Below are 26,555 nucleotides of genomic sequence, written 5' to 3'. Positions count from 1 at the left end.
CTCTCTCTCTCTCCTTTTTTTTTCTCTCAGATCCAACACCTAAAATGGAAGTTGCACCCAGCCAAAGGCTAGGGAGCCTGGGTGGTGACAAACTGATCTGGCAGCCCTACCCCCTCGCTTTCCTAAGTGATGTCAGCCCCTGAGAACTTCCAATAGGAGCCAGGCATAAATCAGGGAGCTGATTTTATCCAATAGGAAACTTTATTATAGGAAATTAAAAAAATAAAAAAGGAGAGAGAGAGGAGGAGAGAAAGAGACGGGGAAGTTTTATATATATATTTATATTTAAAGTGGAGACTACACAATCTCTGAGGAATTACTGCAGAGCTCCAGGGGGGGCCGAAGGAACAAGGGCTCCTTAGGATGGCACGCCTAAGCTCCAGTTCTCTTTGATGGTGGGGTTCTTGCTTCCTCTCCCTTCCTTTCCGGGTAGGGAAATAAGAGAAGAGCTGATTTGATTTGCCTGCTGCTATTTGGTTTGTTGCTTTCAACCCCAAAGCATTTTCCCAAAAGAAGACAGGAAGGGAAGGAGAGAAAAATCCTAGAAACAGGACCGCTATGTATTGATTGGATGGTAGGGAATATCTGAGGTAAACTCTCAATTTCGGTGTTTTGGTTTAACTGCATTATAGCTAAGGAGAAAAAAAATAGATGTTGGACTTGTTAACAGTTTTTCGTGTCTATACTTTCAACTGGTAGGAGGCTGTATCCCACTGGGCTGTTAAAGAAAATCACTGTCTTCCCATTTGTCCCCGAATCAAAATAATGTGGGTTTGAGGGGGAGAATAAATGGAATTCAGTAAGAAATATATTTAGAGGAGATAACAGCATGTGTAAGAAAAAGTCTCACTTTAAGAAAATTCAGTTTCTTTGTGCACTTCAAGCTTACGATGATCTAGTTCATACATTCTCTTTTTACATTTAACCCACATAAAGGATTATACAGGTATTCTTTTTCTGAGCTGCAAATGATCCTTAATATGCTCTTACACTGGTAGGCCATGAAGGACAGACATTGGACTTTTTTTTTTTTTTTTTTACATGTTTGACAAAGACTAGCATTTTATGGTCATTCAGTGGTTACTAAAGAAAAATGATAATGATGAATTGAAAATTTCCTTTTTTACTCTTACTGAAAAATCTGCCTGTAGACTGCTGCCAAATGAATCTTCATAAAGTTTTCATAATCTAGAGTAATTGTTAAGAGCATAGGTGCTGCAGTCAGACTGCCTGGCTTCAAACCTTCCTTCCCTGCAAGCATACTTAAGTAAATGTATTCCTACGTGACCTTGAACAAATTATATAATCTCTCAGAGCCTCTGTTTCCTTAACTATAAAGAGGAGATAATAACTATATCTCTCACAGTACTGTTGTGAGAATCAAAACACATATAAAGTTCTTAAAACAACGTACAGTATATAATATAAACTCACTAAGAATGAGTTATTATTACCAGTATCTACCCTCTCCCAAAACCTTCAGTGGCTCACCATTGCCCGATAATAGCAAACAATGACAGAGCATCTATCATGTGAAAGGCACTTTGCACTCATTATCTCTAACTTCTAAAACACCACCATGGAGATAGTATTACCACCATTTCACAAATGAGGAAATCAAGGCTCAGCAAGCTGAAGAAACTTGCCTGAGTTCGTCTGGCTAAGAAGTGGTCCCCTCATTGATCTGACTCCAAAGCCTATGCTCTTTCCATCACCCTACACTGTGGTCAGGATAAAAGCCAAGTTCCTCATCTGCTTTCAAGGTGCCACGTTTACTCACTCAATACATTAAAGTCACCCTTAGTAACCATAATCTGACCTTTCCTTATCTATTTAAACTGGAATTCTACTCCTCAGCATGAATGTGCCCTTCTAATCAGGCAATCTAGTCATTATCCACCCCTTCATATCTGGTCTAAAGTGGCCAAAAAAGGATTTCTCTCAGAATGGCTAGAAGACCAAACAGGCATCACAGCACTTGTTTGATGGGCTTTAAACAAACTAACTAGATTGGGAAATTAATACATTAAACAGAGACATGCACGAACTTTAACCCTCATTATCTAGGAACCTTCTCTTACTATCTTATCACATCTTCTACTTCTCTTTCCATCTAGTATTCCTGGTCCTCCATAGCAAGTTCAAAAGCCAAAGATGACTGCCAAAGGAAAACAACCAGCACAAGAAATGTTCGTTGATTAATTCCTAGATCAGAGCCACATTTTAGAATATCCTGTTTTTCTAGCGATGGATTGGTCTTGTTTCCTTCACATCATCACTAAAAATTTACAAGTATTTTGCCTTCCTTTAGTGTGTGTGTTTTTCTGTCTCCTTCACCAGAAGATGAGCTCCATGAAGACATGAATGGCATCTTTCTAGCTCATGGTGTACCCCAGAGCTCAGCCTAATGTCTCGTATTTAGCAACAGATGAGTGAGTGAATGAAGTCTCTTGGCTTACTAGTTATGTAATCCCGGGCAAGTCATTTTATAGTAAGGAATTTGTAGAAAACATTTGAAATAAAGTTATATACAAACCAAAAAAGATAACTCAGGGGATGCCTGAGTCAGTAAAGCATGAGACAGGCTCAGTCAGTAAAGCATGGGACTCTTGATCTCAGGATCATGAGTTCAAGCCCACGTTGGGCAGAGAGCCCACTTAAAAAAAAAAAAAAAAAAGATAATTTAGTGATGAAAAAGTTAAAATTTAAATTTATCTGAAATAGCTGTCTCCAAATAAAGCATCACAAGGATCAATACTCACTGAGGGATAAACTCTTTACAGTCAGGTGACCGAAAGCAAAAAGATGAGTTCCACTTGGATTATTCTTAGTCCCTACTGTGAGCCAGGTACCTTCTAGATGTCAAACATAATGAGTAGACCAGTTCCCTGCTCTCAGAAAGCTTACATGCTAGTGGAGGGAGAGAGAAGATTAATAAATGTCAGATGTAACACTACGCAGAGATTTAAAACAGACTGATAGGGGCACCTGGGTGACTCAGTTGGTTAAGTGTCTGACTTTAGCTCAGATCATGATCTTGCAGTCCAGGAGTCCAAGACCTGCATTGGGCTCTGTGATGACACCTCAGAGCCTGGAGCCTGCTTCAGATTCTGTGTCTCCCTCTGTCTCTGCCTCTCCCCTGCTCATGTTCTGTCTCTCTCTCTTAAAAATGAATAAACATTAAAATTTAAAAAAAAAAAAAAAAGACTGATAATAATGACTCGTGGCTTATTCTACCCTGGATGTCAGGGACAAACTCTTCAGAGAGTTTGACATTTAAGTTGAAATCTTTAAGTTGAAATCTGAAGAAGCAGCTAATCGTAAGAACATAGGAGCATTGGTAACTACTAATGCCAAAGTCCTCAAGTGTGAGGCTGAAACATGCTGAATCCAGCAGTGTGTCGAAATGAGGAGGGAGTGATAAGAATATGAAAGATTCTACAGGTTAGAGAAAGGAGTTTGATTTCATTCTTCGTTTAAAATGTTTATTTATTTATTTTGAGAAAGAGAGAAAGTGTTCATGCACACAAGTGGGGGAGGGGCAGAGAGGGAAGGAGGGAGAGAATCCCTAGCAGGCCCCACACTGTCAGTGCAGAGCCCAACGCGGGACTCCATCCCATGAGCCAGGAGATCAGGACCTGTGCCAAAATCAAGATTCGGATGTCTAACTGACTGAGCCACCCAGGTGCCCCTTGATTTTATTCCTAGGTAGAGGAAAGCCTGCGAGGGTTTTCAACAGCAGAATGACATAATCTAACTCAGATTTTGAAAAGATCTGGCTGTTTATGTGTCAAATGGATTAAAGAGGGGTGAAAGCAAGGAAATTAGTTTGAAGGTCAAGTTGCAGTAATACAAAGCTGACTACAGTAGTAACAGTGAAAACGGGGAGAAGTTAATGGATTGAGGATATGTTTAGAGATACAAGGTTGTTTTTTATTGCGGAGCTTTTTCTTTTTTTTTTTTTTTTCTTTCTTTCATTTGTTTTTACCGCATGGAATATTACATTCAGTGTGCTCGGTTTCACAGCTCTCAAAGTTTAACTCCCCCCACCCAAGCCACCAGCACTTACACACAAAGAAAAACAAGATACCATAAAACGGTGAAAGATTAGGGAAGAGCTAGGAAATAATACCGTGTTTAAAAAAGAAATATTAAAAACAAATAAGAAATATTAAAGTTATTATATAGGGCTGAGTTCTGTGCTGTGTTGACTCTACTTCTAAAATAGACTGAAACTATAAATGCCAAGGAGAAGAAATGAAAAAAAATTCAACTCCAAAAAAAACCAAAAAAACCCCCCTGGCTCTCCATACAAAAGAAGACAAAATATTTTTACTCCTTTCTACCCTCTGGTGGCTACATATTACCATCAAAAGTTTGTCATTTTTGAAGCCCTGAGTAGGATGGCCATTTATCATTCCCTTTAGAAATTCTACTATCACTAGATTTAACTACAATGGTGTTGGATTAAAAAAGCAGAAACCAAGAAGGGAGTCCTCTTCAGTTCTTGAAAATTAATCTAATCCTAACAACAATAAATTCATGAGGAGGTATAATATATATATTTTTCTTACAAGCCCACAGGATCACCTCTACTGGTACTCCAGCCACCTACTCAAGTCTTGATTCCACAGTAACAGATATCATAAACAAGCATTGTTCTGCCTTCTCTTTTTTCTTCTTTTTGCTTGCTTGTGTGTCCTCCTTCTGCTAAGTTTTATGTCCTTTCACGAACTGCTTCCTCTTCAAAATATAACTGCAACCTAAATGTCTTCTGTTCCTTGATCTTTTTTCCGTCTTGAGAGCAGAGGTCTCAAACTAGGAAAATATTACCTGACTTGGAAATCCACCCCATCCTCCCATATCTGTCAACCTTCTCAAATCCTATAAAAAACAAAAACAAAACAAAACAAAACAAAACAAAAAAAACCAACAAAAACCTTAAAAAAAAATTTTTTAACGTTTATTTATTTTTCAGAGATGAAGAAAGACAGAGAGTAAGCAGGTGAGGGGCAGAGGGAGAGAGGGAGACATAGAATCCCAAGCAGGCTCCAGGCTCCGAGCTGTCTGCACAGAACCCCACGCAGGGCTCGAACTCACAGCCATATTTGAGCGCACCGTACTTTACTCACCTCTCTACACGGATCCTTTGCAGGTTCCCCGTGTCTTAGGCATCTTCGTGTCCTGTCTCCGGGTGGCCTCCGTGAAGGCTGCTCCGTTTTAATTCGCCGCACTCTGTCACCAAGGGCTTTGGATTCAGCTGTCTTCACCTAGAGCTGGACATCGCGGGGCGTGGAAGTGAAGCCAGGCCCCAGGTCCTAACACACACACGGGGAGGAACCGCTGTCCAGATTTATAACGTGGGCTGGCATTCTCTCTAAATGTTTAATCTTGAAATCATTTGTTACATCACCCCTGAAAACAGCTGCTGCCAGTCAAGAGGTGCGCTAACTAAATCATCTCTGGAAGGCCACTGCAGGCCCCGCCACACCCGAAGTTCCGTAACCCCCTTGGTCCCACCAGTTTATAGTGGAGCGGGATCTGTGAAAACCGGATTCCAGACACTAGCCCAACAGCCTTGTTCCCGAACATCCCTGGCCTAAGGAGATATCAAGGTTAGAAAGATCTGATCAAGGTGCGAGGAGAGCCATCCAGAGGCTTTTTCCTCCGAGACGCCTTCCTGAGCGGGGCCTGGGCCCCTTCAGCGTCTTCAAAGGGAAGACGGAGGTGTCCTTCAACCGCCTTGGAGGCTGCCCTACTGGGGAATCCTGACCCTGTCCTCCCTGTGATTTCGTCGAGTGCCGTGGGACAAGACGGCCTCCACAAGAAACCCTCCCGGGCGGGCCTTCCTACCTACCTCTTGCAGCCCGACCATCTTGGCTCAGCCCTCAAGTCCCTCGAGACGTAGCCTCCCGCCCAAAGCGCTCCTCCCCCTGTGATTGGCCGCCTGAGGAGCCTTCGGCCAATGGGGATGACGTATTCAGGCAGACGTCAGCCCGCGGGCTGGGGGAGGAGGAAGGACGTCGGGCCCCGCGACGCGCCGTGCGCGAGGGCCACAGCGCGAGGTGTGTGGCGCTGGCCGCGTGGCCTCAGGCCCTGGCTGTCACCACCTGCCGGTGCATGAGGGTGCCGGGCCCGCAGCGGTACGAGGGCACCAGGGAGTGGCTGCAAAGCTCGTGTGGCCGGAGGTGGTGGTGAGGGCGAGCCCTGAATTCGGGCCTCCGGGAGCCTCACGCTCCATTCCCAGAAACCTTTGCGCCTAGAGGTCTCTCTTCAAAGGAGTTGGGCCGGGGCGCCCAGAGCGTGAGGGGCGCCCAGCCTTGCAGGGCCTGCTGTGAAGCCCTGCTTTTCCCGCCAACCCCGATTTCTTGCTTCTGGACGCGGAGCGGAACCCTCAGGCCGTGGGCCCACCTGTGCCGCTCTGCTAACCCTCCCCGCGCAAGGCTCGACTTTGGGAGGAAGCAAGGCAGGCTGGACAGAGGACCCGAGCACCAAGAGGACGCCAAGAGCAACTTCTGCAGAGCTATTCCAGGTCGGGTCTGGGGGCCAGGCGGGGGGCTTGGTGGATCGGGAAGCTTCCCCAGAGCCTATGTTTGGGACCTTGCAAGAACTGCCATCCTCCGCCCCTTTCAGCTCTCCGGCTGAAATTGGCATGGAGCCTACCCTTTCTGAATTCACCTTTCCGTCCCCTTCTTTCCTGGTAGTTTGACGGGAACCGTTCAGGGCCGTCGGTGCCACCTGACAGAAAACTGCATGCCAGGAAAGGAACGCCAGCTGTGCAGTGAGTGTGGGGGTTTCAGTGCAAAAAGCTGGAAATGGAGTGAGCCTGAAGTCAGAATAGCCAGCTTGTTTCGGGAAGGGAAGGATGCTTAATTATCCTTGCTCCGTTGTTAGCCAGGTGATTAACCAGACTGACAAACCGAACGGCCAAATCCTTTGCCAGTTTCCAGGCCGCGTGAGGCTCGCTTTGGTCAAGAACATCTGAAGCAAGGGTGGCAACGTCCTTATTTCTTTCTGTGAGAGACCTTCCCACGGAGTCCAGCACCTGCTTTTCTTTACTGTGCACCCTCTGCTGGTTAGTGTGATAGAGTGAGCTCAAAGAAAAGAAGGTTGTGTACAACCTCCTAGAGAATTTTATGTTCTATATTGTTTCTTTAAAAGTGTTAAATTGGGGATTATACCCATGGAACTCAGAAGTGTGGTGCTAGGGAAGAATAGGAGTTGTCAGCATTATTGGTGTTGAGTCTCAGTGGTAACGTGAATGAAGAAGGTTTAAGCATAATGGTAATAGCTACCTTTTTTTTTTTTTTTTAAGTTTATCTGTTTATTTTGAAAAAGAGAGAGAACAGGGGCAGGGCAGAGAGAATCCCGAGCAGGCTCTGCACTGTCAGCACAGAGCCCGACACGAAGCTCAAACTCACAAACCATGAGATCATGACCTGAGCCGAAATCAAGAGTCAGATGCTTAACCAACTGAGCCACCCAGGTGCCCCAACCACAGCTACCGTTTTGGAAGTGATAGTTATTATGTGCCAGGCACTCACAGTACTAAGCAATTTTACCTGCATTGACTCATTTAACCTGTAAAACAGCCCTACCAGGTAAGTACTGTTATCATTACCATTTCATAGATGAGAAAAGTGAGGCTCAGAAAAGTTAGGTCAATTGCCTGAGATTATACAGCTAGGCTAATACATAACAGAAGTAAGATTCAAATGTGCACATGCTTCTGAGCTCCTACATGTAACCACTATGAAATTCTTTGTTGAGATACCCTTGGCACAATTTCTGGGCTTATGGTAACTCGACTCACGGCTATTCTCTCTCACTTTCAAAATTTCCTTGTCATTTCAAAGACAAAAAGCAAATTAGGTGCAGCCATTCCTCTGAAATGTACTATCTCGTCCACAGGAATCCGATCTGTGAAAACGTAGGTTAAGAGACCAACATGTGCTCTCCTGCCAGTTCCAAAATCCTATATAGGAATCCCCGGTTTCTGCGGTTGGCTTTTGTGCAGCTTCATCACCAGCAACAGAGTGGTGTGTTCTGCGATGTCCTTCTGCAGGCAGAAGGTAAGAGACTGGTGGGGACCCGCTTGAAAAGCCACTCACTATAGGATACTCACGATGGAATAAGATAAAATGAGTTCAGGGCCAGGGAGTAGAGCACAAAACCAAGAAAAGGTATTATCATCACCTTTGAGTATTGTACATTATTTGGTAAAGAACTGTTTGTTTCGAGGACAGTTGGCTGTTTTCAAGAATGAATAGGAGACTGTGCTCTTTTTCTTTTAAATCGTGAAACTAATTGTAAAGTTTAGTAAGCCTAGAAATTCTATAAAAGATGGATAATATTGTAAGAGGATGATTGTGAAGATGGAGTTAACATACACACAGCGCTCGGAACGGCATTCTTCATGAATTGAGCACAATGTAAGTGTTAAATAATACTATTACTTATTTTCCCATTTTCTCATCAAGCTGCTGCTTTACTTTTCTCATCTTAAAATTGGTGGGTTTTGTTGTTTGTTGTTAGACCTAAAAATAGTTAATTTCCACTCCTTCCCTTTACACTTACAATGGTCGAGCAGCATGAAGTAGAGCCTGGAATCATGTAAAAGGCCCAACACTAGGAATCAGAGTTTTAGTTTTTTTTTTAAGTCTTAGTTTTGTTACTCAGTAACAAAGTGACAAATGGGCAAGTAAGTCCCACTCCTCTCTCAGGAGCTCAGTTTCTTCATTTATAAAAGATCATGAGGGATGCCTGGGTGGCTCAGTCGGTTGGGCGTCCAACTTCTGCTCAGGTCATGATCTCATGGTCTGTGAGTTCGAGCCCCGTGTCGGGCTCTGTGCTGACAGCTCAGAGCCTGAAGCCTGCTTCAGATTCTGTGTCTCCCTCTCTCTCTGACCCTCCCCCGTTCATGCTCTGTCTCTGTCTCAAAAATAAACGTTAAAAAAAAAATTATGACAACCAACATTGTGTAGCACTCTACAGTTTGCAGAGTACATCCAGTATAGTGTCTCATTTGATTCTTAAGACAGCCTTATGAGGTAAAATATTATGTGGTTCCAATCTTAAAGATGAGCGAATCAAGGCCTAGAGAGTTAAGCGACTTGCCTGTTGGTTCTCTTAGTAAGCACAGAATTGGGATTCATTCCTTAATTCATACTAAAAAACACAATTGCCTGTTGTATACTAGAACAGTGTACTAGCATGGGCATATAGTATATATGAAGATAAAGTCCCTCTTTGTACAAAAATCATGTAAAGGGGAGACCTTCGGATAACCAGTGCATCCAAGTAACTGTGCAGTATAGGAGTAAGTAAAGGATGATGGAGGAGCACATGAGAGGGGTACCTTCCCGGACTTGAGGTTCGGGGACAGTGGTTAGGGAGATTTTCTTGGAGAAAATAACCCCTCAGCTGAGATCTGGAGGACAAACAAGTAGAAGGAAGTGAGGAAAGATTTCCCCAGGCATGGAGAACAGCATGTACATAGATGTGACCAGGGATTTGTGAGTGGTTCACTATGGCTAGAGTGCAGACTGCAAGCATATTGATCAGAGATATGGCTAGAGAATTAGCAATGTAAGGTCTGAAGTGTTATGCAAAGGAAGCAAGTCTTGTCCTCAGAACATTGGGAAATGTATTCATCGGTTTTCAGAAGAAGGTCATGATCATGTAAAAGGCCCAAGCTTTAGAAATAACACTTGGGCTGCATGAGAAGAATTATTGGATTGTTGTTGAGCCCAGATAGAGGGCTATTTTGGAATCCAAGAGAAGGAATGGTGGCCTAAACTAAGGCATTGAGAATAGAAATGTATGGTTTATAATCAGAAAGAATTCACAAAACTTGCTGCAGTTAAGGGCATAGGCTCTGTGGACAAATTCCCTGGATTCAAATCCTCTCCCTGTGACTTGCTAACCATGTAATTGTGGTGGGCATATTACTTAGCTATGCCACAGTTTACTCATCTGTAAGAACAGCTGCTTCACAGGATTTCAGTGAAGATCGAATAAATGAATACTGGTAAAACCCTTACTTAGTACATTATATGGCATGCAAGAAGGACTCAAGAAATAGTCGCTTTTTAAACAAAATTAATGTTTGGGGGCGCCCAGCTGGCTCAGTCAGTAGGGCATGTGACTCTTGATCTCAGGGTTGTAAATTCAAGCCCCATGTTGGGAGATTACTAAAATATATGTATTTATCTATAGATCTATGTATATCTCTCTATACAGAGATATATTTAAAATAAATAAAAATAAATTTAATATGTTTGATTAGATACAATGAGTAAAGGAGAACAAAGACTTCTAGTTTTCAGGCTTGGGAATAAAGTGCATACTTATTTTGAAGTAAGAAACGGGAGGTTTTGGGGTTGAGGAATGGAGTTCACCTTCTAGAAAGGTTGATGCAGGTTATGGCATGTTCAGTGTCTTGGGAAAGGTATCTAGGCAGAGGTAGGACCTGGGAGTCAGCATCAAGCCTTTGGAAACTGAAGTCATGAGAGATACCAACTAAGATTGACAGGGAAGTGCCCATAAAGAAGGTGGCTCACGATAGACAACTGCCTGGTAGGCAGTGCCTAAGAGGTCGGGAGAGAAATGAACCCTGGTTATATGCATCCAAAGCTCATATTCTGTTAGACCACAAGCAGCTTCTGTAAAAAAATTTAAATTCTCGTGAGTCAAAAATTTGATGCCCTCCTTTGTGTGAAGCGGTGGGTATATCTTAGCGAACAAGATCGATATGGTCTCTGTCCTCAGAGTTTCACTTTAGTGAAGGAGATGGATGGTTCTAACACTGATACCTAAGTGCTCTGATAGCTAGAGTACCTCTCTGTGCCCGGGAGCAGCTAACCTAGACTGGAAGTGGGGTGGGGAAAGGCTTTCTGGAAGAAGTGATGTCTAAACTAGATTTTGAAGGATAAAAAGTGAGTTAGCTAGGTAATGTCAGAAGGTTCCAGACAAACAGAAGGAACAGACTTCTCCTATTTGAACTTCCATGGAAGGAAGTTGAAAGGAGCAGCACGTTTGGGTAGTAAAGACTCTGCTTAGCCTGTGAACATGCCGGTTTGCAGGAAATAACAAAAGTGTTTGGATTTCCTTCCAGGTGAGGCAGTTCCAGCCCATTGCTGCATCCTGTCAGCCTGCAGCCCCTTCTTCACAGAGCGCCTGCAGCGGGAGAGGCCAGCTCAGGGTCGGAAGGTGGTCCTGGAGTTGGGGGGCTTGAAGATCAGGACACTCAGGAAGCTGGTGGACTTCTTGTATACCTCAGAGATGGAAGTATCTCAAGAAGAAGCCCAGGATGTGCTTTCTGCTGCCCGTCAGCTCCGTGTCTCTGAGCTAGAATCCCTTCAGCTAGAGGGTGGGAAGTTGGTGAAGGCCCCCCCGGGCCGAAGACTGAACCGGGAGTGCTTACAACCTCCAAGTCCTGCACCAATCTCTGCCAGGGTGGTGGCATCCACCCGCCGCCCTCGGACTCCACTGCCTGTGACCCAGACTCCTTGTCCTCTTGGACTAGTGAGACTGAAGTCCTTGGGAAAGGAGGAGGGGCCCCTGGAGAAAAGCAACCAACAGAACGCAGAGAACTCGTCTGGCAATCTTCTGCTCAAGAGGAAGGCCAGAGCTTGCCCAACTCCACAAGAAAAAAGCTCTTCACCATCAAGCCACAGTCAGGGACCTAAAGAGAACAAGAGCGACTCTGCCCTTGCTCCTACAGCAGTTTCCCCACCTGGTATGTACCCCTCTGTGGATGAGCGACTATTGCCCAGAAAGATCAGACTGAGTCGCTCAAAACCATCTCCTGATGTCTGTACACCCAAGCCTTCCAGCACTGTGAGTGGGCCCAGCTCAGTACCGACAGCCCCTGGCCGGCGTCTTTGGCGGCAGAAGAGTATAAATAAAGGACCAGAAGACAAGGAGAAGCCAGGGAGAGCTAGTCCTCTCCAAAGCATCCCAAGCCCATCTGGTCTTGGAAACACAGGTGGGAACAAGAAGCGGAGCCCTGAAGTCAGGGCACCAAACTCAGACTCTGCAGAGGAGGGGCAGGTTGGAAGGGTGAAACTTCGGAAGATTGTCAACGGGACGTGCTGGGAGGTGGTACAAGAGCCTCCCCTCAAAAACTCTCAAGAGAGCCCTCAGATCCCAGAACTTGAATGCTCGGAAGAGCCTGCAGGGATGCAGCCATCCTCCGTGAACCAGCAGGAAATGTTATCTGCCAGAGTAGATCTGTGTCAGGACTCCCCCGTGTGCTCCAGGCTACAAGATCTCCTGCTCTCTGCTAGCCACTCCCCAGACCACCCAGTGGCAAAGTCTGAGTTTGGGTCCAGTCCAGAGCCGGTAGGGAAGGAGCCCGGGTTGGATATGGACTGCAGAGAGCACTACGCGTTTGACACAGCCCTGCTGGGGCAGCCGTGCGAGGCTGAGGAGTACCGCATCACCAGTGCCGCTGCCACCAGTGAGCTGGAGGAGATCCTGGACTTCATGCTGTGTGGCTCAGACATTGAGCCCCGCACAGCGTCTCTGGAGAGTCCTGGAGCCGAGGGCTGCAGGACCCCTAATTATCACCTGGCAGATACAGGAAAGAACTGGATCGAAGGGGAGGAATGGTGTCTGCCAGACATGGAACTCTGGCCCAGGGAGCTCACAGGATTGGAAAAGGAACCTGTTGGGGAGAACAAAGAGCCAACAGAGCCCTTTAGCCCCCTTGTCATGCCCTCTGAGAACAAAGAGCCAGATAAGTCCCTCAGCCCCCTTGTCATGCCCTCTGAGGTGAGTGAAGAGGGGGTACTTTCAGTAGGAAGCCCTTGGACTCCGGATCTGGAAATTACCAGTTCCCAGCCACTGGATGGTCAGAGAGAGAAGCTTCTCCACATTGACTCTCTCGACGTTCCTCAGAGGTCCTATGAGGATCTCTCACCCCCCTGTTCAAACTGGATGGACGCTAGGCCGGAAGTGTCCCTAAGTATGGATGAGGTATTGTACCCTGCTCCAGAGGCAGGCAAGGAGGAACTTGGCAACTCCGGATCGTTGGACCCACTTCCTGCCAGCTCGGAAGAGGAAGAGATTGATGTTGTGGACTGGACGTCAGAGGGGAGGCTGGTGCCCACGGGTATTCCTTCTGTGTGGCCCGACCCTTCCTCAGAGTCAGACACAGAGGTAGACATACTAACGTAGAACAGGTAGTGCAGGTTAGCGGCAGGGGGAGGGTGGGAAATGTTGACTAGCAAAAGGTGTATTGGTAGAGGCTAGCACGGGCCCTGTCCCCTTAGCAGGAGAGGCGGGTGTACTCCCAGCTCTTGGTCGGTCCCTTCCTCTCCTCCCCAGGCTTTGGGAGCCAAGCAGAAGTAGTACCATGGGTACAGAATTATGAACCTGAACCATCTTATTTCTTTGTAATCTATTTTCTAGTTAGTGATAAACAAGTCAAACTATAAGCTGTGTGGTCCCCAAATCTACTAGGTCATAAATAACCAACGCCAGGTATCCTAAGTCGTAAGACCTCTAGTCACTGCTAATTTAATAATCAATGAGAAAAAACACCCTCTGAAACAAAGCGTTTCAGAAGGTTCGAAACAGTGCTGGGGTGGGACAACTGGGTAAGAGTGACAGGACATTTTCCAGTACCTACTGTGGGGCTTATTCAATCCATTATTGAAGTTCCAGTCAAACCTCTGCAGGGGCCAAAAAGATAGAACTCCCATCATCACTTCCAAGAAGTGAGTTAAAAAGAAATACATGCTTTAAAAAAAAATAAATTTACTTTTTTCCCATAGTTTTTGCAAGTATTTCACATGCTGTGCCAGACAGCCTAGGAGCTCCAGGATAATTGGTGACCTTAGAATATGAAAAATAGAAAGGGAGCCAATCCCACAAAAGGCTGAGCTCTGTCCATCTAATACCATAACATCAAGTTATTACTCAAATACTTTGTTTCAATTTTTATTAGGCAAACCAAATCCAAGAACTTTTCAGTGCCTTACTAGAGGGCTGCCTCACAACTGAACCATCATTTCTGGAGGGGAAGAAACCAGGGCTTCAGGCACATGACTGAAATTTGGCCATGTCCCGTCATAAATGCTCCAAACATCACCAGGGACCGAAGGCTGTGAACGTGAGAAGGGAAAAAAGGGTTAGAGAAGGGGCCCAGGCAATCCTAAAGCCTGAGAAAGACGTGTCCCCCACCCTGGAGCCCACAAACCCAGGAGAGTTCAAGGATTGCATCCTACCGCCACATTTCACTCAGCTCATCAGTCAGCTGTCAGTGCCTGACAACATGCAGGAGCATTAGGGATAAAAAACCAGTCAGATCCTTGGGGCCAGGAGTGACAGTACCCCGGTTCTCCCACGGGATCAAGAGAAGGACAACCGCATCTTCCAAGGGCACAAATTGCATTTCTATAGGGTCATTTACATTACCATCAGCATCCTACGACTTAGCTCAAGGACAGTGAAACGTGCAGTTTAGCCAAAAGCAGACTGATAAACAATTTTATTGCCGACTTCTAGCTTTCCTACCAGTAATAAGGGGACATCCTGAGAGCAAGAAGAGTTACGAGTGGTAGATCCCGTGTGATATGGGGTAGAGGGAGGGCTGCTTCGCAAATAGCCACAATCCACCCCTCCCGCCCCCTTCAAACCTCAGCGTGAGGACTTCTGCTCAAAACACCCTACGAGAGGTACTTCTTCAGCTCCTTCACCACCTCTTGAGGCTCAGGGAACTTGAGTTTGCGTGGGGGCCCCTTCTTAATCCCAGTCCAGAGCTCCACACCTGGGAAAAGACCGAGAGCGAAGTCACTTCGTCGTGCACCAGCCTCTCCCCCACATCCCGAGGTGCCGGCGGTCTGAGACCGGCGCTTCCCGCCTGCCCCCGGTCCCGGGCGCCCACTCACTGCTGCCGTCTGGGCGCAGCAGCGTCACCTCGAAGCTGCCCCTCCGAGGCCTGGCAGGATTCACTTCCACCGGAAGCTCCGGGGTGTCCAGGCGCAGCGCCTGGCTCAGGGCCGCGGCGTTGCGCCCGTAGACGCGTCAGCTCGTGCTAGGGAGAGACGGGGAAGCTCAGAGGCCGGGGCCTTGGTGTGCCCTGGCCCGCCTCCCCGTGCCTCTCCAGGCCCCTCACCAATGCTCGATCACGACGGTCGCCTCCTCCACTCTCTTCCGGTCGCCCGCCGGCTTCTCCCGCTTCTCCGCCGCCGCGACCACCTCCGCTTCGGCCTTCCGCTTCCTGCCGCGGGAAGCCATGGAGCCGGGAGCCGGGCCGACCTGGGGGGAATAGGGTGGAGACTCGGGCACCGAGGGGGCGAGGACTCCGGCCGGAGCCGCTCTAGCCCCAAACCACAGTCCAGAAAACCCGCCGCCAGGACCAAGCCCCTCCCTCGCTGCGGAAAGCGTGGCCGGGGCGCACACGTGGCCTGGAGGCGGGTTCTCTGGGCACAACCACTCAGCCCGCGGCCGGGGGGGGGGGGGGGGGGGGGGCCCTGGGCGCAACCACCCAGCTGGAGCCCGGAGGGGGGGGGGCTCCCTGGGCACAACCATTCTGCTCACGGTCGGGGGTGGGGAAGGGGAAAAGTTCCCTGGGCACAACCACTGCCCGCGGAGGGGGGTAAGGTACAGGCAGCCCCCGACGGAGCCACCGCACTTAGGGAGGATCGCCGACTAGGTAGCTCTGAAAACAAGCCGGGCTTCGCACAGGCCTTTCTGTAACCATCCGTCCGGCTAAAGAGCGTGCCCCACGCCCCACCACCCCCCACGCCCCACCTCCTCCTTGGGAACCCGCGCACCAATCCCAAACAAAACCCACAAACTAACTTGGCGAGGTCAGGACTCTAAGATTACGGAAACTAGTCTTCCCCAACTCTCCCGGATCCTGGGAACCAATGCCAGGCAGGTGAGGTACACACTTCCTCTGCAGTTGCCAGGCCTTTCTAATACGCTAGGAACACACAAAGGCGCAATCAAAAGGAAATCCCAGTCTTTATTATTGAAAACCATCAACTGGGTGTTGGGAGTAGGTAGGAGACTAAGTGAAACCTCATACCTGCCCAAGGGCGGCTTTCTCCTGAGCCCCACCATACAAAGGAACGTCTCAAACCTATTCCCGTTCCTCCCAAACTCCAAAAATTAGGGGGATTATTCAAAACTATCTCCAATGAGTAAGCTCAGTGGTTAAAGGTTTCTCCTGGGGACCAATGACAAAGTTAGCCTTATTAATGAAGGCCACAGACCAAGCCAGAAATGCCTAAAGAAGTAAGGGCCCTTGAGGGAAGAATCCTAGTGCAGACTCCATACCTAGGCATTTTCTGTTAGGCTTAATATAATCTAGGTAGACTGTGCAGGTCCACTAAGAGGAAGGATGAAAACACCGCACGGTGGAGACATGTGAGTGGTGGACAGCAGCTGATACTCGGACCCAAGCTTGGAAGGCAAGCATTTCCTCCTCCATCATCAGAGATCTCTCCCCTCTTCCAGTGAAAGTTGGCCACAGCAGTGGAGGCCTTCCCGGAGGGTGCCTGTCAATTCCCTGAAAGCCTCTTTAAAATCAGAAGCAGCACCCTGCCTGACTGAGGCAGAGCCAAAGGGGAAACATAAATAAGAGGCCCAGGCCTCAGGCAGGGCCTGTGGTTACAGAAGGGGCAGGGCCTCAAAGGTGGCAGGGCCTCAAAGGTGAGGAAGCACTGAGAAGGCAGGGATTCTATTTGTCCTTCTTGCTTTCTCCCTCTGGCACTTCCGTGGTGGTTGGGGCCACAGGCTGCCCCTCAGGGATGTGATCTCCAGCCTTTGATAGCTTCTTGGCCCTTTGATACAGCTCATTCAGGTTGAATTCTCGGATCACATTCTCCTGCGCAAAAGAGGTGCACACGTTAGGGTTCCAGTTGGAAAGGAGAGTTCTTACTAGGAAGTCAGAAATATTTAAACACAGTGTAGGAGAGAAGGAAGGAGAGGACAGAACCAACTCTAACCTAACTCTCCCTTTCTGGGTACTGGAAAAGTCAACCCTGTACAGTTAGTTAAGTACCTGTTATGTGACCATCACTGTACCAAGAATTACAGCTACACTTGTACTCTACGAAACAACCCTGTGATCCACAGGCCTACAGACTGGGTACGAGGGCCTTTGAGACTGAATCGTAACTAATAACCGTTCCCCAGTACTAGCAATTCTGGCACATGGGAGAAGCACAACAAATTTGCTGAATAAATTCATGAATTAAATCTGGTAACGAGTGCCCTCTCTCAAAACTAGGGGGCATGTGGCAGAGCCAGGAATCAGAGTGGAGCTCCAAAGCCTACCACTGTTCCACACCCTTCTCCAAATCGTTCGCTCACTCTTTCAGATACCTCAGAGAAGGTCCAAGAGACAGCTCGTCCTTTTTTGTCAATCTGGGGCCGCCGCATGACCTCCTTGCCACCTTGGAATAGGATCAGAGTAGGGAGTTGCTTGGTAAGGGGCGACGTGCTCACTTTGTACCTATAGGGCCCAGAAAGTACTCTGTAAATGCATCTGTCTACGTCACTTAAAGTGATTTATTGCTCAGACCCTCTGTCCAGGCCTTTACATACCGTGTACTAACATCAGTGTAGCGTCCAACGTCCACCTTCCCAAAATTTAGCCCTGTACAGTTGTACCTGAGAAAAATACATTATTTAACATAGTGAAAGAAGGGAATGGATCAAGGGAAGAAGTCCACATATTTGGGGAGGGGGGAGAAACGCCGTTAGCTGGGGCACCTGGGTGGCTCGCTCAGTGGGTTGAGTAACTGACTCTTGGTCTCTGCTCAGGTCATGATCTCTCAGTTCGTGAGTTCGAGCCCCCCATCGGGCTTTGTGCCACCGTGCGGAGCCTGCATGGGATTCCCTCTCTCTCCCCCCCATCTCTTGCTTGTCCCCTACTTGCGTGTGTGCATGCTTTCTCTCTCAAAATAAATGAGTTAACTTAAAGAAAAAAAAAAAAGTCTTTGGTTGCAATGTGCAAAAATCAAGGCCAAAAACAATGAGAGGGAGAGTGCAGCACCTCAGTTCCCTTCCTCCCCCACCCTCTGCGGTACTCACTTGAGGGAGAGGTCAGCATAGATAGGAGCAAACGACTGGCAGTCATTAGACCAATTGGCAAAGAACTCCACGATCCAGGTGACCCTCCTGTCCCGCTCCAGCTCTTCCTGCCACACACAGGGAAGAAACAGTGAGCTGGACCACACGGGCTCCCGGGTCTGATTCGTCCCCCTGGCTTTCCCTCTCCCCCCACCGCTCCCTAGCTCTGGTAATGAACCACAGGGCCCTTGACTTCCATTCTGAAGCACCGTTACTCCTCCTAGAGAGGAAAAAGCACAGATACAAGGTCACCCACGAGGGACCCAAGAAACAGGAAAGAGCACTCACATCAATGGTTTTGTCATTGAAGTACTTGATGTACTCAGGGCCCATATACAGGGGGGGCTTGCACGTCATCAGGAACACTAACCAGAAAAAAGATGTCAGAGGAAACATATAAGGCCTTCAGCAGGGGATTTACTTGCAAACCGACTCGAAGATTTCAGGCACCAAAGAATACACTTTGTGGACACACACAGACCACGGACACGTTTCTCTCTTCCTAAAGTTTCCGTAGATTCTTCTCACCTGAGCCACACACGTAGTTCATGAGGTACAACATACAGAAGAAGGGTATGGAGAAGCCTGTTTGGGGTCGGAACTCGGGTCCCACAACCAATCTCCTTACCTATGCAAAGTGTGATGTAAAGCAGGCCCATGCGAATATCCAGACGGAAGAAAAGAATTGCATTGGCCACTTTGCTGAACATGAAGATGTTGCCTATATGTTGCTCCACAGTGACTGAAACACAAAGATGTCACAGGTCAGGCTGGGCTGCATACTCCTATATCCCGTTTGTCTCTCTTCCTGTGGTACTTTGGATTGGGAGAGGGGGGAGAGGATAAAAGTTCAAGATCAAATTCAGCCTTGGCGCGGAATGTGGGACTCCTTCACCAAATCATGCCCCTCGCATAATAAGAATGAAAGCACGACCAGAGGGCATTAGTCCCAACCTCGAGAAGCTGAGGTGCAGGCTACACTTACTAGATCTGCGGTTTTTCATCATCACAATGGCACTGAGGAACATCAGGATCTCTACTTCTCTCTGGAAGAGAACCAAAGTGACAGGAAATGCCATAAACAGAGATGATGTGGGTGGGGAAGGGAGCCAAAAAGGGAAGAAAACCCAGCAGAGCTCCACTCTGAGAATGGTGTCAGCAAAGACAGAAAAGAACCGGAGGGACGCCTGGGAGGCTCAGTTGGCTGAGCATCAGTTGGTAGAGATTCTTGATTTCAGCTCAGGTCACGATGTCACGGTTCGTGGGTTCAAGGCCCGCCTTAGGCGTCTCTGCTCCGAGCAGTGGTCCTGCTTGGGATTCTCTCTCTCAGCCTCTCCCCACCGCTCAAAATAAATAAATAAACATTAAAGAAAAGGGGAAAAAAAAGGAAATAACTGCAGTCAGCTAAGATGTAGTGGGAAAATCACAGTCAGGGTCCACCCCTGCTGCAAACCGGCTGGTGTCTTTCAGCAGATCACTTAACCTCTGAACTTTGGTTTCCTTGATGGAACTGTATCTATTTGTTCCAATATCTAGTAATATCTATTACTGTGAGGATTAAATGAGATAATGGGTATGAAAGAGTTGCATAAAGCCTGGTACCATATAAAACTGTAAGACAGGGGCGCCTGGGTGGCTCAGTCAGTTAGGTATCCAACTTTGGCTCAGGTCATGATCTCACCATTCGTGAGTTTGAGCCCCACACTGGGCTCTGTGCTGACAACTCAGAGCCTGTTTGGGATTCTTTGTCTCTCTCTCTCTCTCCCTCTCTTTCAAAAATAAGTCAATAATAATAAAAAAAAAACAAAACTGGGGGTGCCTGGTGGCTCAGTCGGCTAAGCGTCTTCGCTTACCTCGGCTCACAGGTCATGATCTCACGGTTCATGAGTCTGACCCCTGCATCGGGCTCTGGTCTGACAGCTCAGAGCCTGGAGCCTGCTTTGGATTCTGTGTCTCCCTCTCTCTCTTCCCCTTCCCTGTTTGTGCTGTCTCTCTCCATCCCAAAAAGAAATAAACATTAAAAACAATTTTTTTAATAAAAAAATTAAATAAAAATATAAAAACTTAAGAAAATATAACCAACTCAGCGTGACCCTGGCAGAATAAAACTCTTCCAGGGAAACCTTCTCTGTAATATTTCATTAATACAGTATTTGGCTATTTCATTTGGGGGGGGGGGCGGATTGCTTATGTTAAATCATTCCTCCCCATTCAACAATCATAGTGATAATCCAAGCACCTTTGACCGAATTTGAAAGCTGGCAGAGACCTCAGAGCTTCAGAAGCCCTTTTTCAGGATCCTGGGCTCCCAGTTCTTTCTCACTTTCTCAACTGGAAGGTCTGTGAGACAATCATCACAACAAAGAAACAAACAAGGTAATTTCAAAGAGTAAAGACCACAGTGAAGAATAACAAGGACCATGTGAGAGAAAGCATGGGAGGAAGGGCAACTAGAGCTTAGATGGTCTGAGAGGGCTTCCAGACCTTTCTGTTTACAACACAGGTGCCCAAGTCACTATTTCAGACAGAGCTAATCAACTGTGATTTACAGCTGGGATTCAGGGACCTCTTAGGTCCTGGACTTTTAGCATCAATCTCCAACAGAAAGTAATTGACTTTAGAAAGAGACCTGTAAAGTGGGGGTCAGGGAATACAACAGACCCTACTAAATCATCCTGAGCAGAAAGGAGCAAGAGTTTTCACAAATGGAATTGGGTTAGAATTGGGACTTAGCAAATATGGAAAAATGAACTTAAAAAAAAAAAAAGGACTGTGGTCTAGCAGGAGAACAAAGATAGGACTGTAAGGAATATTCTCTGAAAACAGAGTGGGTCAATGGCAAAGACTGGCTACGTATACTCCAAACCAGTTTCTCTTTCCTCCTGGGCGTACTTGGCAGTGAGATGCTCTCTGTCCACCTGCACCTAAGTAGAACTGTGCACCAGCACTCCTGAGTGGCGCGTGAGTGGAAGCGATGGCCATGTCTGTGCCAGGCAGTAAGAAAGCATGTGGCCTTGCATTCAGCCTTCTGTCTTGTCTGCTGGCTGGATGATGCAAGGATGACCATAAGGCAACAGAGGGAGACTGGGGTTCCAGACCAACAATGCAAAGCGGCTGCCCCTTTAGTTGTTCTGCCTGCTTGTTCCTAGTTTTAAACCTTTTATTATGGAAAGTTGCAAATACACACAAAAGTAGAGAGGACACTAAAAGGTAGTGGAATTTGCCACCCCAAAATATGCTACTTTTGATTATTCTGCGTAATAATTTTGGACTTAAAAGCAATTAAGAATAGATGTAAGAAAAGCTCCTTGGGACGCCTGGGTGGCTCAGTAGGTTAAACGTCCGACTTCAGCTCAGGTCATCATCTCACAGTTCATGAGTTCAAGCCCCACAGCAGGCTCTGTGCTGATAGCTTAGAGCCTGGAGCCTGTTTCAGATTCTGGGTCTCCCTCTCTCTCTCTGCCCCTCCCCCACTCGCACTCTGTCTCTCCCTCTCTCTCAAAATTAAACACTAAAAACATTTTTTAAAAAATGGGGGGCCTGGGTGGCTCAGTTGGTTAAGTAAGCATCCAACTTCAGCTCAGGTCATGATCTCATGGTTCATGAGTTCGAGCCCCGCATCAGGCTCTGCGCTGACAGCTCAGAGCCTGGAGCCTGTTTCAGAGTCTGTGTCTCTCTCTCTCTCTGCTCACACTGTCTCTCTCAAAAATAAATAAACACTAAAAAAATTTTTTTAATTAAAAAAAAAAAAGAAGAAAAAATTAAAAGAAAAGCTCCTTGCCCTCCCTCTCTGTGTCTAAAAGCAGGACATAAATTTTTAAAGGTGTTCCTCCAACCCTCTCTACCAGGAAGGACAAAAGTTAATCAAGGGAGACAATTTTAGACCCTATCAGCCTGGAGACAGCACCAGAGGAACCTAACGTAACTAATGGGACTTTATCTGCCATTAGTTTACCTTCCCACGGTTTGCTGCCCTTTGAAGGCTAAAAGTTCTTTCCTTTGTCCGGTCATTTCTCCAAAAATGTATTGCTCTTTGTTGAGCCAGAGTTCTTTTTTTTTGAAAATTTTTTAATGTTTTTATTTATTTTTGAAAGAGAGAGAGAGAGAGAAAGAGACAGAGCATGAGCGGGGAAGGAGCAGAGAGAGAGAGGGAGACACAGAATTCGAAACAGGCTCCAGGCTCTGAGCCAGCAGCACAGAGCCCAATGCGGGGCTTGAACCCACAAACTGTGAGATCATGACCTGAGCTGAAGCTAGACACTCAACCGAGCCACCCAGGCGCCCCTATAAGCCAGAGTTCCAATCCACTTCTGAGTTAATTCATTTTCCCTGGGTATCTTCCTGTACACATGAGGTATACATATGAATAAACTTTATCTTTTAACTGCTTTTATTTTTTTTAAGTAGGCTGCATGCCCAGCACAGAACCCAAAATGAGGCTTGAACTCATGACCCTGAGATCAAGAGTCAGATGCTTGAGCCATCCAGGGACCCCCCTCTTGTTTTCAATCTGTCTTTTATTACAGGGGTCTCAGCTAAGACCTCAAAAAGGTAAAGAAAACTAATTTTCCACCCCTACAATACTTTAATAAATCCCTACTACCCAGATTTAACAGTAATGTTTTGCCAAAACGGTTCCATTTCACCTATGCTACCCACTTGTTTTGGAGAAACTTAAAGCAAATTCTAACTATTATCATTTCATCTGTAAATACTTCAGTGTGTATCTCTTACAGATAAAGACTTCTGTTTGTTTTTTTTTAAGGAACCCTTTTTTTTTAAGTGTTTTTTTTTTTTTAAGTAATCTCTACACCCAACATGGGGCTTAAACTCACAACCCCAAAAGCAAGAGTTGCATGCTCTTCCAACTGAGCCTGCCAGGCTCCCCAGGACTTCTCCTGCTTTTTTCTTTCTTTCTTTCTTTCTTTCTTTCTTTCTTTCTTTCTTTCTTTCTTTCTTTAAACAAACCAAAATAGCATTGTCATATCTAACACAATTAATAATTCCTTACTGTCATTTACTACTTGGTCCTTATTCAAATGATCTCAGTTATCTCAAACTGTCTTGGTACAGTTGCTTGTTCAAATAAGGAACAAGCAAGGAAGGTCCACACAGTACATTTAGCTGATGTGCTTCTCTGGCCTTCCTTTATCTCTAAAGGCTATCTATTCTTTCTTTTTACCCTAGGCTATGTATCTGTTGAAAACACGCATCCAGGCGCCTGCGTGGCTCAGCCAATTGGCTGAGCATCCCACTTCGGCTCAGGTCATGATCTTGAGGTTTGCGAGTTTGAGCTGCTCACTGGGCTTGCCGCCATCACTGCAGACAAGCAGAAGCCTGCTTCGGATCCTCTGCCCCGCTCCCCCTACCCCTCCCCTGCGCCCCTCCTCCACTCTTGAGAGCTCTCTCTAAAATAAAACAAACATTTAAAAAAAAAAAAGAGGGGCGCCTGGGTGGCGCAGTCGGTTAAGCGTCCGACTTCAGCCAGGTCACGATCTCGCGGTCCGTGAGTTCGAGCCCCGCGTCAGGCTCTGGGCTGATGGCTCGGAGCCTGGAGCCTGTTTCCGATTCTGTGTCTCCCTCTCTCTCTGCCCCTCCCCCGTTCATGCTCTGTCTCTCTCTGTCCCCCCAAAAATAAATAAACGTTGAAAAAAAAAAAAAAGACAGTCATATGAACTGTCAACTTTCCCGCTTTCTGGTTTTGGCTGTTTGCAAACTGATGGTATGTGTTCTTCTGATGATGATTTTCTATCCACTGTATTTTTTATAAAGTGGCAATGAAACCTAGAGGCTTGCATACAATGAAATCCACATCTTTTGCAAGAAATACGTCATTGGTGGAGTATCTAGCACCACCTTCTGCATCCCTTTAGAGATGGTTTTAGCATCCACAGATGATCGTTGCTTAGGTTTATTATTCCATTAGGGGTTGCTACCTGTTTTTTGGTTGGTTGACTGTTTTTTTTAGTAAGCTCTATGCCCAACATACGGCTTGAACTCACAACCCTGAGATCAGGTGTCGTATGCTCCACAGACTGAGCCAGCCAGACATCCTTGCTAAATGATTTTTAAATTCTATCAGTCCTTCTGTATTTATTAGCTCAAATTTGTCTATTAAGAAGTCAAGATTCCCTTAGCAATTATTTGGGTACTCTGGAAGACAATATATACAGACAATGCAAAATGATTGATTCTTTCCTTTTATTTAATAAAACAGAAATAAACTTTTGTTAAGTCACTGAAAATCTGAGGTTTACTTTTTTAGGAAATATTTTATTTATTTTTGGGAGAACAAGGTGGGGAGGATCTGACGCGGGCTCTGCACTGACAGGCTGACAACAGCGAGCCGGATGTGGGGCTCGAACTCACAACCCGTGAGATCACTACCTGAGCTGGAGTCCACACTCAACTGATGAGCCACTCAGGTGCCTCTTGTTATTTATTTATTTTTATTTAGCTGTTATTGCTAACATTATTTACCTTAATACCCTAACTTCTCAGTCACCAAGGTAAATCAGTAAAACATGGGTTTTCTAGGAAAACAAACACTGGCTATAAACTCTAAGTAAAAAAAAAAAAAAATCTATTAGAGAAATAGTAAAATACAAAAACTCCAGTATTTTGCATATTAGTAAAGGAGAGTATACAAAGAAATTAGTTCTATAAAAGGTCCCTACACTTATTAAAATCTTTACTACTACCCACTTATGTCTTGTATCTTTGAGTCCCATTTTGGTTAAATCAGTATAGAATACAGTGGTCCTCCCTTATCTGTGGTTTTAGTTACCTGCGGTCAACCTCGGTCGGGAAACACATCATCCTCTTTCTGACTTATCAACAGAAGGTCAACAGTAGCCTAATGCTATGTTACAGTGACTATGACATTCACCTCACTTCATCTCACCTCCCTTTATCATCCGATATCATCATCAGAAGGATGAGTATAGTATGGTAAGATATTTTAGGGGTGGGAAAGAGAGAGAGAGACCACACTGACATAACTTTTATTACATTATATTGTTATACATGTCCTAGTTTATCATTATTGTGGTTAATCTCTTACTGTACCTAAATTGTAAATTAAACTTTACCAAAGGTATGTATGTATAGGACAATCCATCATATATATAGGGCTCCATGCTATCCAGAGTTTCAGGGAACCACTGGGGGTCTTGCAATGAATATTTACTCCCCACTCGCCTCAGATATACAGGGGAGGGGGACAGATGGACTACTGAATTAGATAAAAATAGGATCTTCTAAAGTAGCATGGGTACACTTGAGCTAATTAGGAACACTAAGGACAGAGGAAACATGAATGAGTAAACAAGGAATGGAGGACAAAAATAAGGAGTGGGTTCTGGTAAAAGTCAAGACTCATTTGGGGGTCTGAGAAAAAGACAAAACCCCAGGTTGACCCTCCTCCCTCAGAACACAGCTGCTGTTGTACAGCAGAGAGAGCACAGAGCTTCAAGTCATTTTTCTGAGCGGTCTCTCCTCTCCTACTCAGGAAGTACAGCAAGAGGCTTGAGATAGATTTCTTTACAAAATTTTTTTTTTCAATCCCTTTTTAACAGACCTAACAACGTGTTCATTTTTACGTCCGGAGGACGCAGGGCAGTGCCTAGCAGATAGTGCCCACTCTGGAAATATTAATTGGACTAAGAAACGGCTGATAAGAGTGTGCAGGTGCTATGGCCAAAACAGTGGTTTCAAGTCGCAATCACTCACTAGCTGACTCACTAGTGATTAGTTTGGCAACTCGCCTAACCACGCCGAGATCAATTTCTTCATCAATAAAACGTGAATACTACTACCCGCCTTGTTTATTTCACTGGCTCGTCAAGAGACTTTACATAATGGGCAGCCCTGTAAAACACTGTAAATGTGTAGAGTTTGGGTACGGCTCTTGGCCAGCAGGAATGCTGAGACAGAACCAGGACTCAAGAACACTAAGAGCTAGCCTGCTGTGCAGGATATCCTGTTTTCCCGTCTTAATTAAACATGAAGTGGTTTAGGCTCGATGATGGTCCAGGCCCTACATTCTAACAGTCCGTAGGTCCGCTACAGGCTGGGAACCTCAGGTATCCTCAAAAAGGTGAACCTCGAGGCTCCCGCATGCAACCGCTGGGGACAGGGACAGTCAAGGTCGCGGGGTCCGCTCACCCAGTCAAAGTCACACGGGTTGCCGTCTTCGCGTTGCGTGGGGAGACTGCTGCAGAGAGGAGGTAGCTTCCTCACGAGTAGGAATGCAGCAGAAAGCAGGGCTGACAGGAGATAGTAAGGTCGGGCCAGCCATCGTGAAAGTCGTGGCACCGAATACACCAGAGCAATTAAAGGTGCGAGGACCGCCATCTTCCCGGCCCCTGCGGCGCCCGCCGCTCTTCGGCGTCTGTAGCTCTGGCCCCGCCTCTCTCACCATTGAGCCTGCCATTGGGCCTAGTCTCGGATGCACCGCCTCT

The 26,555-nt window shown here is 46.4% G+C and overlaps 3 protein-coding genes across 6 annotated transcripts; 1 reads left to right on the top strand and 2 right to left on the bottom strand.

Moving 5' to 3' along the window:
• Positions 1–7,948: 7,948 nt before the first annotated feature.
• On the top strand, positions 7,949–13,182 carry BTBD18 (BTB domain containing 18). The gene is made up of 2 exons (XM_047070199.1): positions 7,949–8,072; positions 11,117–13,182. Exons 1-2 carry the CDS (start codon positions 7,949–7,951, stop codon positions 13,180–13,182), a joined length of 2,190 nt encoding a protein of 729 aa, XP_046926155.1.
• A 751-nt stretch (positions 13,183–13,933) lies between these two features.
• On the bottom strand, positions 13,934–15,418 carry SELENOH (selenoprotein H). Of its 2 annotated transcripts, XM_047070832.1 has the most exons (4): positions 15,125–15,401; positions 14,898–15,043; positions 14,646–14,776; positions 13,934–14,111 (listed from the first exon to the last, which is right to left on the bottom strand). In XM_047070832.1, exons 1-3 carry the CDS (start codon positions 15,244–15,246, stop codon positions 14,676–14,678), a joined length of 369 nt encoding a protein of 122 aa, XP_046926788.1. In that variant the 5' UTR covers positions 15,247–15,401; the 3' UTR covers positions 13,934–14,111; positions 14,646–14,675. The 2 variants fall into 2 exon arrangements, with proteins under 2 accessions (XP_046926788.1, XP_046926789.1); XM_047070833.1 differs by lacking the exon at positions 13,934–14,111 and having other exon boundaries at positions 14,685–14,776; positions 14,926–15,043; positions 15,125–15,418.
• Positions 15,419–15,784: 366 nt separating this feature from the next.
• Positions 15,785–26,454, bottom strand: TMX2 (thioredoxin related transmembrane protein 2). Of its 3 annotated transcripts, XR_006960700.1 has the most exons (9): positions 26,260–26,454; positions 19,079–19,139; positions 18,722–18,835; positions 18,382–18,458; positions 18,055–18,161; positions 17,566–17,631; positions 17,344–17,473; positions 16,294–16,843; positions 15,785–15,937 (listed from the first exon to the last, which is right to left on the bottom strand). XR_006960700.1 is itself a non-coding variant. In XM_047071670.1 (8 exons), exons 1-8 carry the CDS (start codon positions 26,446–26,448, stop codon positions 16,697–16,699), a joined length of 891 nt encoding a protein of 296 aa, XP_046927626.1. In that variant the 5' UTR covers positions 26,449–26,454; the 3' UTR covers positions 15,960–16,696. The 3 variants fall into 3 exon arrangements, 2 of the variants coding, with proteins under 2 accessions (XP_046927626.1, XP_046927627.1); XM_047071670.1 differs by lacking the exon at positions 15,785–15,937 and having other exon boundaries at positions 15,960–16,843; XM_047071671.1 differs by lacking the exons at positions 15,785–15,937; positions 16,294–16,843 and having other exon boundaries at positions 17,381–17,473; positions 17,577–17,631.
• Positions 26,455–26,555: the final 101 nt, after the last annotated feature.

This window comes from Lynx rufus, unplaced genomic scaffold (assembly GCF_022079265.1).
Source record: "Lynx rufus isolate CCGP_SWC_20201006 ecotype Redwood Valley unplaced genomic scaffold, mLynRuf1.p SCAF_9, whole genome shotgun sequence".
NCBI classification, from domain to species: Eukaryota; Metazoa; Chordata; class Mammalia; order Carnivora; family Felidae; genus Lynx; species Lynx rufus.
This window is presented reverse-complemented; position numbering and strand designations above follow the sequence as displayed.